At 40.8% G+C, this 13,537-nt stretch overlaps 1 protein-coding gene across 1 annotated transcript in view; it reads left to right on the forward strand.

Annotated features, from left to right (window-relative positions):
- The window catches only part of LOC131950448 (calcium-dependent protein kinase C), a gene marked incomplete at its 5' end in the record, with an annotated part of 99,928 nt that overhangs the window by 77,419 nt on the left and 8,972 nt on the right, over positions 1-13,537 (forward strand). Inside the window, 8 exons of the mRNA XM_059312602.1 lie at positions 4,971-5,127; positions 7,204-7,312; positions 8,868-8,990; positions 9,453-9,578; positions 10,046-10,219; positions 11,145-11,236; positions 12,080-12,142; positions 12,967-13,105. Of these exons, the coding sequence (XP_059168585.1) occupies positions 4,971-5,127; positions 7,204-7,312; positions 8,868-8,990; positions 9,453-9,578; positions 10,046-10,219; positions 11,145-11,236; positions 12,080-12,142; positions 12,967-13,105 (983 nt within the window). The remainder of the gene's footprint in view (positions 1-4,970; positions 5,128-7,203; positions 7,313-8,867; positions 8,991-9,452; positions 9,579-10,045; positions 10,220-11,144; positions 11,237-12,079; positions 12,143-12,966; positions 13,106-13,537) is intronic.

The following is a 13,537-nucleotide window of genomic DNA, read 5'->3' on the forward strand; positions in this document are numbered from 1 at the left end:
ACGTGAAATCTGGTTCCAAGAATGTACTAAAATAACCCTCACCATTATCCAAAATATGAATGAAGATTTCACTACCCCTCCCCCCACACACACACACACGTGTATGTTGTGAGGACGAGCGAGTTAAAGATTACATCACACAATGCCCTCACCCCCTCCGTTGAGATATCGACGTGTGGATGAGTGAGTAATGACCCGACGCTCTCGTGCGTGAAGGTATTTTCTACTCACCCCCGTCTTGAGAAGAGAGATGGAAGCTTTCGGCTTGATTAAACCCTAAACATGTCCGCCCCACCCTCACAGGTCATAGCCCAGACCCAGATGTATTTCGCCCCGATAGTTTTCCGTGTATCGATTGTTTGTTCTTTTGTTATGACTTCCGCAGACGTCCTAATCGTCCGCTATTTGGTAATCTGTTTTTGATTTATCGTTTTCCCTTCTCAAATTTTATTAACTCTACTTATGTGGAATAGGAGGGGAAAAAATATCTCCCAAGTTCTAAATTTAATTACTTAATCAAGCGGTTAATAAAAAGCAAGAGTTAATTCTGATTTATAGCAATCTACGAATAAAATAAACAGTTTTTTAGACATAAATCTTGTCAACAGACATTCATGTAAACAAACGCTTCAGTTTAGGAAAAAAAGAAATTATTTTTTTAAAACAGCTTTTCTAAAATTACATTAGCATTTTCCTCCTTCAAAATTTAATTTATCCTCTGGTGTCTGCCATCCGGAATTCCCTCCCTTCTCACCCCCCCCCCCCCCCCCCCACACACACACACACTCACACTTCAATTCCTTATTTTCAAATACCAGAAAAAGGCGGGAAGATGTCTAGGTAAAATATGTTCAGACGGGATATTTTTAAAAAACATTTGAGTGCGCATGTCTGGTGCGCATCGACGCAGACCGTCGCTTCCTATCGATTAAAACACAAACCGTCGACCAGAAATAACTTTCACATCGCTAGTTGGCCAGAGTTTTTTCAACAACGGGTGCTAAATGTGGGAACGGAATTCCATCTTTGAAAACAAAAATAAACTTTCTTACAATCTTACGATGAGTAATGGTGATATTGCGTCCAGACGACCCCCCCCCCTTACCCCCTTTTAAATCCCCTCCCACCCCTCCATTTAGTTTACATTATGTGTCTATTTAAGACTTTATTGTATACATACCCAGTACCGTTTAGCCGCACACTTAATAATAATTGAACGTTACCGTCAAATCAATACATTTCAATCTATTTTTTATGTACATTCTGAATTCTTCAGACTCCACAAGGATGAACCGCCCCAGACTATAAAATTTGCTGGTGACACCAGAAATTAAGATAAATCTGGAGTCAGTTTTTTTTAGGTTTTTTTATTACAGCTTTATTCCTCAATGACAAAACACAGCAGTGTTCCATCAACTGTTACAGTTAACAGCGTCAGTCGTGTATACTGGATAAAGCTGATTTGCTAATCTATATTCGATGACATGGGAGCCGACCGGTTATATACGTGGTGGGGGAGGGGGGCGTCAACCGCCAACATAGGTAAAGCAGAGGTTAACCGGCTATACTAGTAAAGCAGAAGTTAAACGGCTCTATAGGTAAATGGGAGATCAATCTATACAAACTCCCTTGCCCGCCCACCCCTTCAATTGTATGCAAACAGTAAGGTTTGATATAGATACGAAAAACGTTTTCGATTTGGATACACAAAGTATGGCATGGGTATGATTTTTAAAAAGTTTGATTTCGATTTCGTGACACACCGTCTGTTTACCAAACACAGCAACCTACAGGCTCCGCGAACCACAACTTCCTAATGTTGGTTGCTGTGTGGAACTTCCGGTATGATGTAATTAGCCCAACTATTTTTATGTTGACTCGCCTTCACCAGGTGCACACCTTGCTTTGAGTGTATATGTGGTTACGTTTAATTTACAGAGCGCCCTACGCCAGCCAATGGGGGGGGGGGGGGGAGGGGGATATCATAGGGTAGTGAAGGGGAATGATACAACCATTTTGGCACACCGTTTATATATATATATATATATATATATATATATATATATATATATATATATATATATATACAGTAAATATTTGTAGCATAAATAATAAAAATATAATAATCAATCAACATCGCGACTGTCTAACACAGCATGTTTCGCTTTACAGAGAAATCTCCAACCCGTGGTCCGTCCCCCCACATCCCCCACCCCGGAGGTGGGAACATTGCACATGCATTTTGTACTGTAGGGCGGAGTGGTCGAGCAGTAGAACCCGTCTGTTTGATCATGTCCCGAGGTTGGTCAAGTCCCTCCCTAGCTTGGGTCGTGGGATGTTGAGGTTATAGACTGACCACACGACCTCTACGTGGAGAGGGGGGTGGGGGGTGGGTCTGATGAAGTCAACTTTGTGGTGTTAAATAGTGAAGGATTAGTGAAGTTTGTGTTTAGTGGATTAGTAGAGTTGGTCGGATTAGTAGAGTTGGTCGGATTAGTAGAGTTGGGTGGATTAGTGGAGTTTGACTGGCGGTGGAGAAATGTAAGAGTGTGTGCTCTGTGCTTAGAATTATTAACAGAATATACGTTTAGAACACCCAGTGGCACCAAAATTTCGACCACTAAGACATACACACCAGCGATCCTTTACTGCCCCTTGTATCTATTTTACATGATCAAGGTTTGTCTCCAACTGGTCGTATTTTCCATAAGGTGGAGGCGAAGTGGGCAGGAGAAGGGGAGATAACAAGAGCTCTTATCCAAAAGACAGTTGTCTGCTCATCAAGATTCAAGACGGGTCCCTTGCTCAATTGATTATCATATTTTCTTAGTTGCTCCAACTCAATTAGCATATGCGTGGGGTGATGGGTAGGAATAGATCTATGCTTTGTGTGTGTGGATAGGAATAGATCTATGCTTTGTGTGGGTGTTGTATATGAATAGATCTATGCTTTGTGTGGGTGTTGGATAAGTAGATCTATGCTTTGTGTGGGTGTTGGATAAGTAGATCTATGCTTTGTGTGGGTGTTGAATAAGTAGATCTATGCTTTGTGTGGGTGTTGTATGAGTAGATCTATGCTTTGTGTGGGTGTTGGATAGGAATAGATCTATGCTTTGTGTGGGTGTAGTATAGAAATAGATCTATGCTTTGTGTTGGTGTTGGATGAATAGATCTATGCTTTGTGTGGGTGTTGGATAAGTAGATCTATGCTTTGTGTGGGTGTTGGGTGAGTAGATCTATGCTTTGTGTGGGTGTAGTATAGGAATAGATCTATGCTTTGTGTGGATGTAGTATAGGAATAGATCTATGCTTTGTGTGGGTGTTGGATGAGTAGATCTATGCTTTGTGTGGGTGTTGGGTGAGTAGATCTATGCTTTGTGTGGATGTAGTATAGGAATAGATCTATGCTTTGTGTGGGTGTTAGATGAGTAGATCTATGCTTTGTGTGGGTGTTGGGTGAGTAGATCTATGCTTTGTGTGGATGTAGTATAGGAATAGATCTATGCTTTGTGTGGGTGTAGTATAGGAATAGATCTATGCTTTGTGTGGGTGTTAGATGAGTAGATCTATGCTTTGTGTGGGTGTTGGGTGAGTAGATCTATGCTTTGTGTGGGTGTTGGGTGAGTAGATCTATGCTTTGTGTGGGTGTTGGATGGGAATAGATCTATGCTTTGTGTGGGTGTTGGATAAGTAGATCTATGCTTTGTGTGGGTGTTGGATGGGAATAGATCTATGCTTTGTGTGGGTGTTGGATGGGAATAGATCTATGCTTTGTGTGGGTGTTGGATAAGTAGATCTATGCTTTGTGTGGGTGTTGGATGAGTAGATCTATGCTTTGTGTGGGTGTTGGATAAGTAGATCTATGCTTTGTGTGTGTTGGGTAAGAATAATATTAAATCTATGCTGTTTTTGTGTGGGGCAAGGATAGAAATAAATCTATCCTTTTATTGTGCGTGTGGTGTGAGACAGGAATAAATCTAAGATTTTCTGTGCCTTCTTCACTAGCAGTTCACGTCTTGCCCACCCCACCCCCTCCCCCTTACCTCACTGACCCCCCCCCCCCCCGCCCCTCCCTAGTGTTTTGTGGCTGGCATTGTCCCATCACGTGATTTACATACTGGACAGATAGGGTCATGTTGGGAGTTTTTTATCACATAAAGGTTTGGTGGTCACTTGGCCAACACTACTTCAATGGTCAACATGACATTGGGTGACACTTGACATGTAGGACTACAGTATGACGAATGTTGGCCAACAGGACATATAGAGTAAGTCCGCATGAGCAGGACATATTGGGGGCACATGGCCTGTAGGACATTTTGGCCAACAGGAAAGATTAGCTCATTGTGAACTGACTTGTAGAGTGACCATTGGCCAACAGGATGTCTAGGGTAAATCCTGGCCAAAAATATTTATATTTTGAGGAGTTTTGGCCAGAATGTCACCTGGCCAACAAGAGTATTGTAAAGGACACCGTATTAGAGCAAGACTAGTCTCTATATAGGCTGCAACTCTTAGAGATAACCTTTGTAACCAGTTTGTTTTCTCTTTCTTTCAGTCATAGAGGCTAGAAATTTGTGTCCAATGGACCCCAATGGTTTAGCCGACCCCTACGTCAAACTTAAAATTATACCTGCCTGTTTGTTTCTTGTTTCTTTCAGTCATAGAGGCTAGAAATTTGTGTCCAATGGACCCCAATGGTTTAGCCGACCCCTACGTCAAACTTAAAATTATACCTGCCTGTTTGTTTCTTGTTTCTTTCAGTCATAGAGGCTAGAAATTTGTGTCCAATGGACCCCAATGGTTTAGCCGACCCCTACGTCAAACTTAAAATTATACCTGCCTGTTTGTTTCTTGTTTCTTTCAGTCATAGAGGCTAGAAATTTGTGTCCAATGGACCCCAATGGTTTAGCCGACCCCTACGTCAAACTTAAAATTATACCTGCCTGTTTGTTTCTTGTTTCTTTCAGTCATAGAGGCTAGAAATTTGTGTCCAATGGACCCCAATGGTTTAGCCGACCCCTACGTCAAACTTAAAATCATACCTGCCGAGGCCCAGAGACTAAAGTTGAAAACCAAAACAATCAAAGCCTGTCTGAACCCAGTCTGGAACGAAAGCTTCACAGTGTAGGTCAATTAATTAGACTAATTAGAGATCTGCCACTGATGTATAACTGTTTGTTTATAATTGAATTAGTCTAGAAAATGTATTAAAAAGATAAAGATAAAATTATTAGTAGTAGAATCTAGTGCGTGCAAGTGTGGGTGGAATGGCTTAGAGGTAGAGCACTAGAGTGCTAACCTTGAAGTCTCGAGTTTGAATCTGGGTTCAAGTCAATAGAACTTCCCTAAGCCCACCCTGCTCTGTTGGGTACCTAACTCACATTAAGGAAAGTAAAGGTGGCTGGGCATAGAGCTGACCATACTACCTCTTTATATGCCAAGGTCACAAAAACAGGTGAACTCTACTTCACAAACCCAATAGATTGTCATGTTTTAAATGGAACTTTCCTACTTTACTCACATACCTAATTGTATGCTTATAACCAACATATTCTTAAGTTATCAATAATATTTCAGTAATAGTTTTTATTAGCTTTCTGTTCAAATATATTATTCATGAATGCCGTTTTCATAATTGTGATACTACAGATCATTAGATTCAGACTGTGATACATTAGTCTGATTCACATTCATGTTGTGGTATTGTGATACATTAGTCTGATTCACATTCATGTTGTGGTACTTTCTGTTTGTGTAATGACTTCCTTGTATCCCTAGGTACAGCTTATGTGTGGGTTAATGGTCTAGACGCCTCCCCTGGGTTAGGCTTATCTGTTGTTTGTCCACAGGGAGGTGGGGCCCGACGATCACGCCCCTCCCCCTGGGTTAGGCTTATCTGTTGTTTGTCCACAGGGAGGTGGGGCCCGACGATCACGCCCCTCCCCCCTGGGTTAGGCTTATCTGTTGTTTGTTCACAGGGAGGTGGGGCCCGACGATCACGCCCCTCCCCCCCCTGGGTTAGGCTTATCTGTTGTTTGTTCACAGGGAGGTGGGGCCCGACGATCACGCCCCTCCCCCTGGGTTAGGCTTATCTGTTGTTTGTTCACAGGGAGGTGGGGCCCGACGATCACGCCCCTCCCCCCTGGGTTAGGCTTATCTGTTGTTTGTTCACAGGGAGGTGGGGCCCGACGATCACGCCCCTCCCCCCTGGGTTAGGCTTATCTGTTGTTTGTTCACAGGGAGGTGGGGCCCGACGATCACGCCCCTCCCCCTGGGTTAGGCTTATCTGTTGTTTGTTCACAGGGAGGTGGGGCCCGACGATCACGCCCCTCCCCTGGGTTAGGCTTATCTGTTGTTTGTTCACAGGGAGGTGGGGCCCGACGATCACGCCCCTCCCCCTGGGTTAGGCTTATCTGTTGTTTGTCCACAGGGAGGTGGGGCCCGACGATCACGCCCCTCCCCCTGGGTTAGGCTTATCTGTTGTTTGTCCACAGGGAGGTGGGGCCCGACGATCACGCCCCTCCCCCTGGGTTAGGCTTATCTGTTGTTTGTTCACAGGGAGGTGGGGCCCGACGATCACGCCCCTCCCCCTGGGTTAGGCTTATCTGTTGTTTGTTCACAGGGAGGTGGGGCCCGACGATCACGCCCCTCCCCCTGGGTTAGGCTTATCTGTTGTTTGTCCACAGGGAGGTGGGGCCCGACGATCACGCCCCTCCCCCTGGGTTAGGCTTATCTGTTGTTTGTCCACAGGGAGGTGGGGCCCGACGATCACGCCCCTCCCCCTGGGTTAGGCTTATCTGTTGTTTGTTCACAGGGAGGTGGGGCCCGACGATCACGCCCCTCCCCCTGGGTTAGGCTTATCTGTTGTTTGTCCACAGGGAGGTGGGGCCCGACGATCACGCCCCTCCCCCTGGGTTAGGCTTATCTGTTGTTTGTTCACAGGGAGGTGGGGCCCGACGATCACGCCCCTCCCCCTGGGTTAGGCTTATCTGTTGTTTGTTCACAGGGAGGTGGGGCCCGACGATCACGCCCCTCCCCCCTGGGTTAGGCTTATCTGTTGTTTGTTCACAGGGAGGTGGGGCCCGACGATCACGCCCCTCCCCCCTGGGTTAGGCTTATCTGTTGTTTGTTCACAGGGAGGTGGGGCCCGACGATCACGCCCCTCCCCCTGGGTTAGGCTTATCTGTTGTTTGTTCACAGGGAGGTGGGGCCCGACGATCACGCCAAGAGGTTGTCCCTAGAGGTCTGGGACTGGGACCGGACGTCTAGAAATGATTTCATGGGCTCTCTGTCTTTTGGTATCTCAGAGGTCAGTGGTACCAGATAGGAGGGTTTCTTTCTCCTCAAATCTGATGTTTGTCCTACCTTTAAATCTGATGTTTGTCCTACCTTTTAATCTGATGTTTGTTCTACCTTTAAATCTGATTTTTGTCCTACCTTTAAATCTGATGTTTGTCCTACCTTTAAATCTGATCTTTGTCCTACCTTTAAATCTGATGTTTGTCCTACCTTTAAATCTGATGTTTGTCCTACCTTTAAATCTGATGTTTGTCCTACTTTTAAATCTGATGTTTGTCCTACCTTTAAATCTGATGTTTGTCCTACCATTAAATCTGATGCATGTCCTTCCTTTAAATCTGATGTTTGTCCTACCTTCAAATCTGATGTTTGTCTTACCTTTAAATCTGATGTTTGTCCTACCTTTAATCTGATGTTTGTCCTACCTTTAAATCTGATGTTCGTCTTACCTTTAAATCTGATGTTTGTCTTACCTTTAAATCTGATGTTTGTCCTACCTTTAAATCTGATGTTTGTCCTACCTTCAAATCAGATGTTTGTTTTCTCCTAAAATCTGCTGTTTGTCCTACCTTTAAATCTGATGTTTGTCCTACCTTATGTTACACCTTACTTTCATGCAACTCAACAAAGGCTTCACAGTTGTATTTGTTTTATTCAGGTCATGTTTTTACACAAATCAACGTAACATATTCTAGTTGCTACCGTAAAGCCCCATAACAATCATTCACTTCTCTTTTATACCAGCATTCGACATAGGGACAGCAATACATACACCTATGTTAACTAACCTCGTACACTCCCTATCCCCTAAGTTTTATACTATTCTATCCTATTCTAACCTAAACTCCAAATGACACCTTCAAATCTAAAGTTTGTCCTGCTTTTAAATCATATGTTTTTCCTCCATTCATATCTGATATTTGTCCTCCCTTTAAATATGATGTTTGTCCTACCTTCAAATCTGATGTTTCCTCCCTTCAAATCTAATGTTTATTTTCACTTTTCACCTAATATTTGTTCTGTCTTCAGATTCATGTGTCTTTAAATGTGATATGTGTCATTGTTTTTAAAATGTGTACTGTCTTCTAATTTTATTTGTTTCACATTTCTCTTCTAGTACCCACTGCCGTCTTCTAGAAACACCCTTAAAAATTGGTGCAGCCATACAAAGAATAATTTTATTGCTGTATTTTTAGATAGATATCTAGATAATTCAATTATCCATCCAAGGGAGGGCATCCCCTTCCAACTGATAAGGGAATTAACCCATATACTGTATTTGATTTTTCCATAATATCAAAAAAGGCTCGCTTGCTTATAAATATTTATAAGTTATAACCAGACTTTTATCAGTAAGTTAAAATATGTGGTAGTTAACAATTTTTTACAGAAGATGAATGATACAAAGGATAAGTAATAAACAATAAGATATGTTTAAATTAGAAGTTAGAAAAATGTTAAGGTTTTATTAGATTTCATACTTTTACCCTTTCTCTTATAAGTTTCATGTAAAAGTTTTTTATGATTAAATGAAATAAATTATACGTACCCCCTGGTATTTTCAGCTAATAAAAGCCCCAATAGATGGCTGGTTTAAGCTGTTGAATCAGGAAGAAGGAGAGTTCTATGGGGTGCCTGTCAGTGATGACTACACAGAAGACATCCAGGAAATTAAAAGTAAAATGCATGTAAGTGGGTCACCCCTCTGTCACATTGCTAAATTCCTATTGCACCATTTAGGGATGGCGTGGTCAGGCAAAATAGGGCATAGCTTCAAGCCCAAAAGTCACGAGTTCAAATCTCATGGATTGAGTCTAAAGGACACCCTTGAGTCCACTTAGCTCTAATGGGTACCTGACTCATGTTAGTGAAGATAAAGGTGGCTGGGCATAGTGCTGACCACTTTATCTGTTTATATGTAGAGGTCACAAAAACAGGTGAACTCTACTTCATCTGCTTCCATTGATCATCACACTGGTAATGGTAGCTAACTTACTTTTGTAAAATTTTAAGAAACACCATCCTAAAACTGCTTTATTCAAGAATAAACATTTCTTATTGTATTTGAATACCATCCTGAAACAGCTTTATCTAAAAAAAAACATTTTTAAAATAGTATTTGAATACCCTTCTGTGTTTTGTGTGAGTAGAGATCAAGTATTAGTGAAAGAAAGATTCCAGAACCAGACAAACTACAGAGTATCAGCAAACAGGATATAGTCAGGGCCAGCGACTTCAACTTTCTTACTGTCTTGGGTAAAGGCAGTTTTGGTAAGGTAAGATTTATAACAATCTTTCTTCTGTAAGGTAAGGTTTCTTGCCTTAAGAATCTTTCTTCTGTAAGGTAAGGTTTCTTGCCTTAACAATCTTTCTTTGGTAAGGTTTTCTTCCACTTGCTTTAAGAATCTTTCTCACAGCAATGAATAAAAAAAAACTAATTTATCAGAGTAGGATTATATATTTGGAAGTATATAATAATAAAGCATTTTGTGTTTATATTTGTTAACAAATAAATTCAAATGTTCTAACTTTGATATTTAATAAAACAAAATCAGAATGGTACAGCAAAGATAAAAGATTTTAATGGTTTAACTGACCTACAAAATATGCGTTGTAGTTGGGTTTATTTACATGGATTTAAATTTGGCCAGTATTGCCGACTATTTATCTGGCCAATTTTTTTAAAGTAACATGATCTGTATTTGAAAAAAAATACCAATGCTTTAATATCTACATTTTTCAGGTGGTGCTTGCTGAAAGGAAAGGAACAGACGAGCTGTATGCTATCAAGATTTTAAAGAAAGATGTCATTATACAGGACGATGACGTGGAGTGCACCATGATAGAGAAAAGGGTCCTGGCACTTCCAGATAAACCTCCATTCCTAGTCCAACTCCACTCCTGCTTCCAAACAATGGTAAGTTATTTTTTTTTAAACCAAAATTAATTTTACTTGATTTTTAATATTGGTGACTAGGATCTGTTTTTAGTAGATGAACCTTTTTAACAAATACCTCTCTATTTTGTCCCATAATGTTTAATTGCGGTGGCTGAATCTAACTTCTGTGTTGAAGATTCCCACTGTTTACTAGTGTTGGAAGCTACTCTCTCTTAAATGGATGTGCAGTGATATAGGCTATTTTGAGCTTGTATTCCTGATCCAAATTCAAAATTGTGACCATAACACAGATCCTAACAATGACACCAGCAGTACAGTGTTTCTTCCAGACTTTTTTCTCCTGGAGAGGGGGAGGGACACATTGATTAAAGTATATATTTTCTATAAATTCCATTTCGATCGGGGGGGGGGTGGACTTTCTTAGAAGAGATGCCTGGAAGAAACTCTGCAGCAGTACTATAATTATTACTGTCCTGCATTTGTCATTGTTCAATAACTAAGGTTTGTCTCTGTTGAATTGTTCTGTTTTCTTTAAGTTGTCTATCTGCTATGAAGTTTTCTCTAAGTCTTCTGACTCAGGCTGTTTTGAAGTTTTCTCTAAGATATCTGACTGTTATGATATATGACTGTTATGAAGTTTTCTCTAACATATCTGACTGTTATGAAGTTTGCTCTAAGATATCTGACTTATGATATCTGACTGTTATGTAGTTGTCTCTAAGATGTCTGACTGTTATGATATCTAGCTGTTATGAAGTTTGCTCTAAGATATCTGACTTATGATATCTGACTTATGATATCTGACTGTTATGTAGTTGTCTCTAAGATGTCTGACTGTTATGATATCTGACTGTTATGAAGTTTTCTCTAAGATATCTGACTGTTATGAAGTTTTCTCTAAGATATTTGACTGTTATGAAGTTTTCTCTATTGTATGTGACAGGACCGACTGTATTTTGTGATGGAGTATGTCAACGGTGGTGACCTCATGTACAGGATACAACAGGAGGGCAAGTTCAAGGAACCAGTGGCAGCGTAAGTTTGTCTTGATGGCTCTGATTGGCTGGATAAGTTTGTGTTGATGGCTCTGGTTGGCTGGATAAGTTTGTGTTTATATCTCTGGTTGGCTGGATAAGTTTGTCTTGATGGCTCTGATTGGCTGGATAAGTTTGTCTTGATGGCTCTGATTGGCTGGATAAGTTTGTGTTGATGGCTCTGGTTGGCTGGATAAGTTTGTCTTGATGGCTCTGGTTGGCTTGGATAAGTTTGTGTTGATGGCTCTTATTGGCTGGATAAGTTTGTCTTGATGGCTCTGGTTGGCTGGATAAGTTTGTGTTGATGGCTCTGATTGGCTGGATAAGTTTGTCTTGATGGCTCTGGTTGGCTGGATAAGTTTGTGTTGATGGCTCTGATTGGCTGGATAAGTTTGTGTTGATGGCTCTGGTTGGCTGGATAAATTTGTGTTGATGGCTCTAGAAATAAAAAATTTTATTAATAAAATTCCGTTGTCTAATGAACCCACTGGAGGTTTCAAACTTTACTGTCTTTAACAGACCATGTCCAACCAGTTTAGATCAGTGAGTGCTTCTGGTTGGGGGTGATAAATTAAATATGGCTGAATATTTAAATTATAGTAGGCATGTCTACCTAGTTAAAAGCAGTGGTTGGGGATAATAAATATGGCTGAATATAGTGCTGACCAAATCAGCCCTTCATATATCCAGGTCACAGAAACAAGTGGACTCTACTTCATCTGACCTATAGAACTTTAGGCTTAAGAAACTATTGTTATTTTAGTTGCAGTCCTAATTGTGAGACACCGATTTAACTAATGAGATATTTATCTTTAATTGGGCTGTGAATCTTCTCTATTTCTAGGTTTTATGCTGCGGAAATAGCCATTGGACTTTTTTACCTCCACACCCAAGGCATTGTGTACAGGTATAGAGCTGTTCCTACCTTACTTAAGTTCCTAGTGTAAGACGCTGTTTCTACCTTACTTAAGTTCCTAGTGTAAGACGTAGCCCAATGCTTGATGTATGACCGTGTCCGCTGTTTCTACCTTACTTAAGTTCCTAGTGTAAGATGCTGTTTCTACCTTATTTAAGTTGCTAGTGTAAGACGTTGCCCAATGCTTGATGTATGACCATGTCCGCTGCTATAGAGCTGTTTCTACCTTACTTAAGTTCCTAGTGTAAGACGCTGTTTCTACCTTACTTAAGTTCCTAGTGTAAGACGCTGTTTCTACCTTACTTAAGTTCCTAGTGTAAGACGCTGTTTCTACCTTACTTAAGTTCCTAGTGTAAGACGCTGTTTCTACCTTACTTAAGTTCCTAGTGTAAGACATAGCCCAATGCTTGATGTATGACCATGTTTGCTGGTATAGAGCTGTTTCTACCTTACTTAAGTTCCTAGTGTAAGACACTGTTTCTACCTTACTTAAGTGCCTAGTGTAAGACGTAGCCCCACACTTGATGTATGATCATGTCCGCTGTTTCTACCTTACTTAAGTTCCTAGTGTAAGACGTAGCCCCCACACTTGATGTATGATTATGTCCGCTGTTTCTACCTTACTTAAGTTGCTAGTGTAAGACGTAGCCCCCACACTTGATGTATGATTATGTCCGCTGTTTCTACCTTACTTAAGTTGCTAGTGTAAGACGTAGCCCCACACTTGATGTATGATCATGTCCGCTGTTTCTACCTTACTTAAGTTGCTAGTGTAAGACGTAGCCCCCACACTTGATGTATGACCATGTCCGCAGGGATCTGAAGCTGGACAACGTCATGTTGGATGCTGAGGGCCACATCAAGATCGCAGACTTTGGGATGTGTAAGGAGAACATCATAGGGGACAAGACAACCAGGACATTTTGTGGGACGCCAGATTACATCGCCCCTGAGGTCAGGTTATATTTGAACTTGTTTTTTGTCATGGATATTAAGGGTCACTTATACAAATACTGACCACTGAACATTTTGTACACTGAGCACTGAATTTCATTAACACTAATGATTCAAATGTTGTAACGTAATGACTGAACTATTTTCAGGTGACTTATAAACAGCTGTGTGAGGGTAACTTTATATCTACACTTACTACTGTTCTTTGACTGGACACTTGCAATTTTTTAATCTAATTAATTGTTTTTTAATTTGATATAAAAGTTGTTCTAAATTGTATGTAATATTTTTACATTACACAGGTTTTTTTTTAATTTTTGATTGCTGATTTTCTTAATGACACAACTTATTTTTTTTTAGACACAACTTTTTTTTTTTAAAAAGACAATACACTGCAACCTATTTTTTTATAAGTTTTAATAGTTGCTTATT

Source organism: Physella acuta, unplaced genomic scaffold, assembly GCF_028476545.2.
Source record: "Physella acuta isolate Inbredline_101_S28 unplaced genomic scaffold, ASM2847654v3 ptg000764l, whole genome shotgun sequence".
Taxonomy (NCBI): domain Eukaryota; kingdom Metazoa; phylum Mollusca; class Gastropoda; family Physidae; genus Physella; species Physella acuta.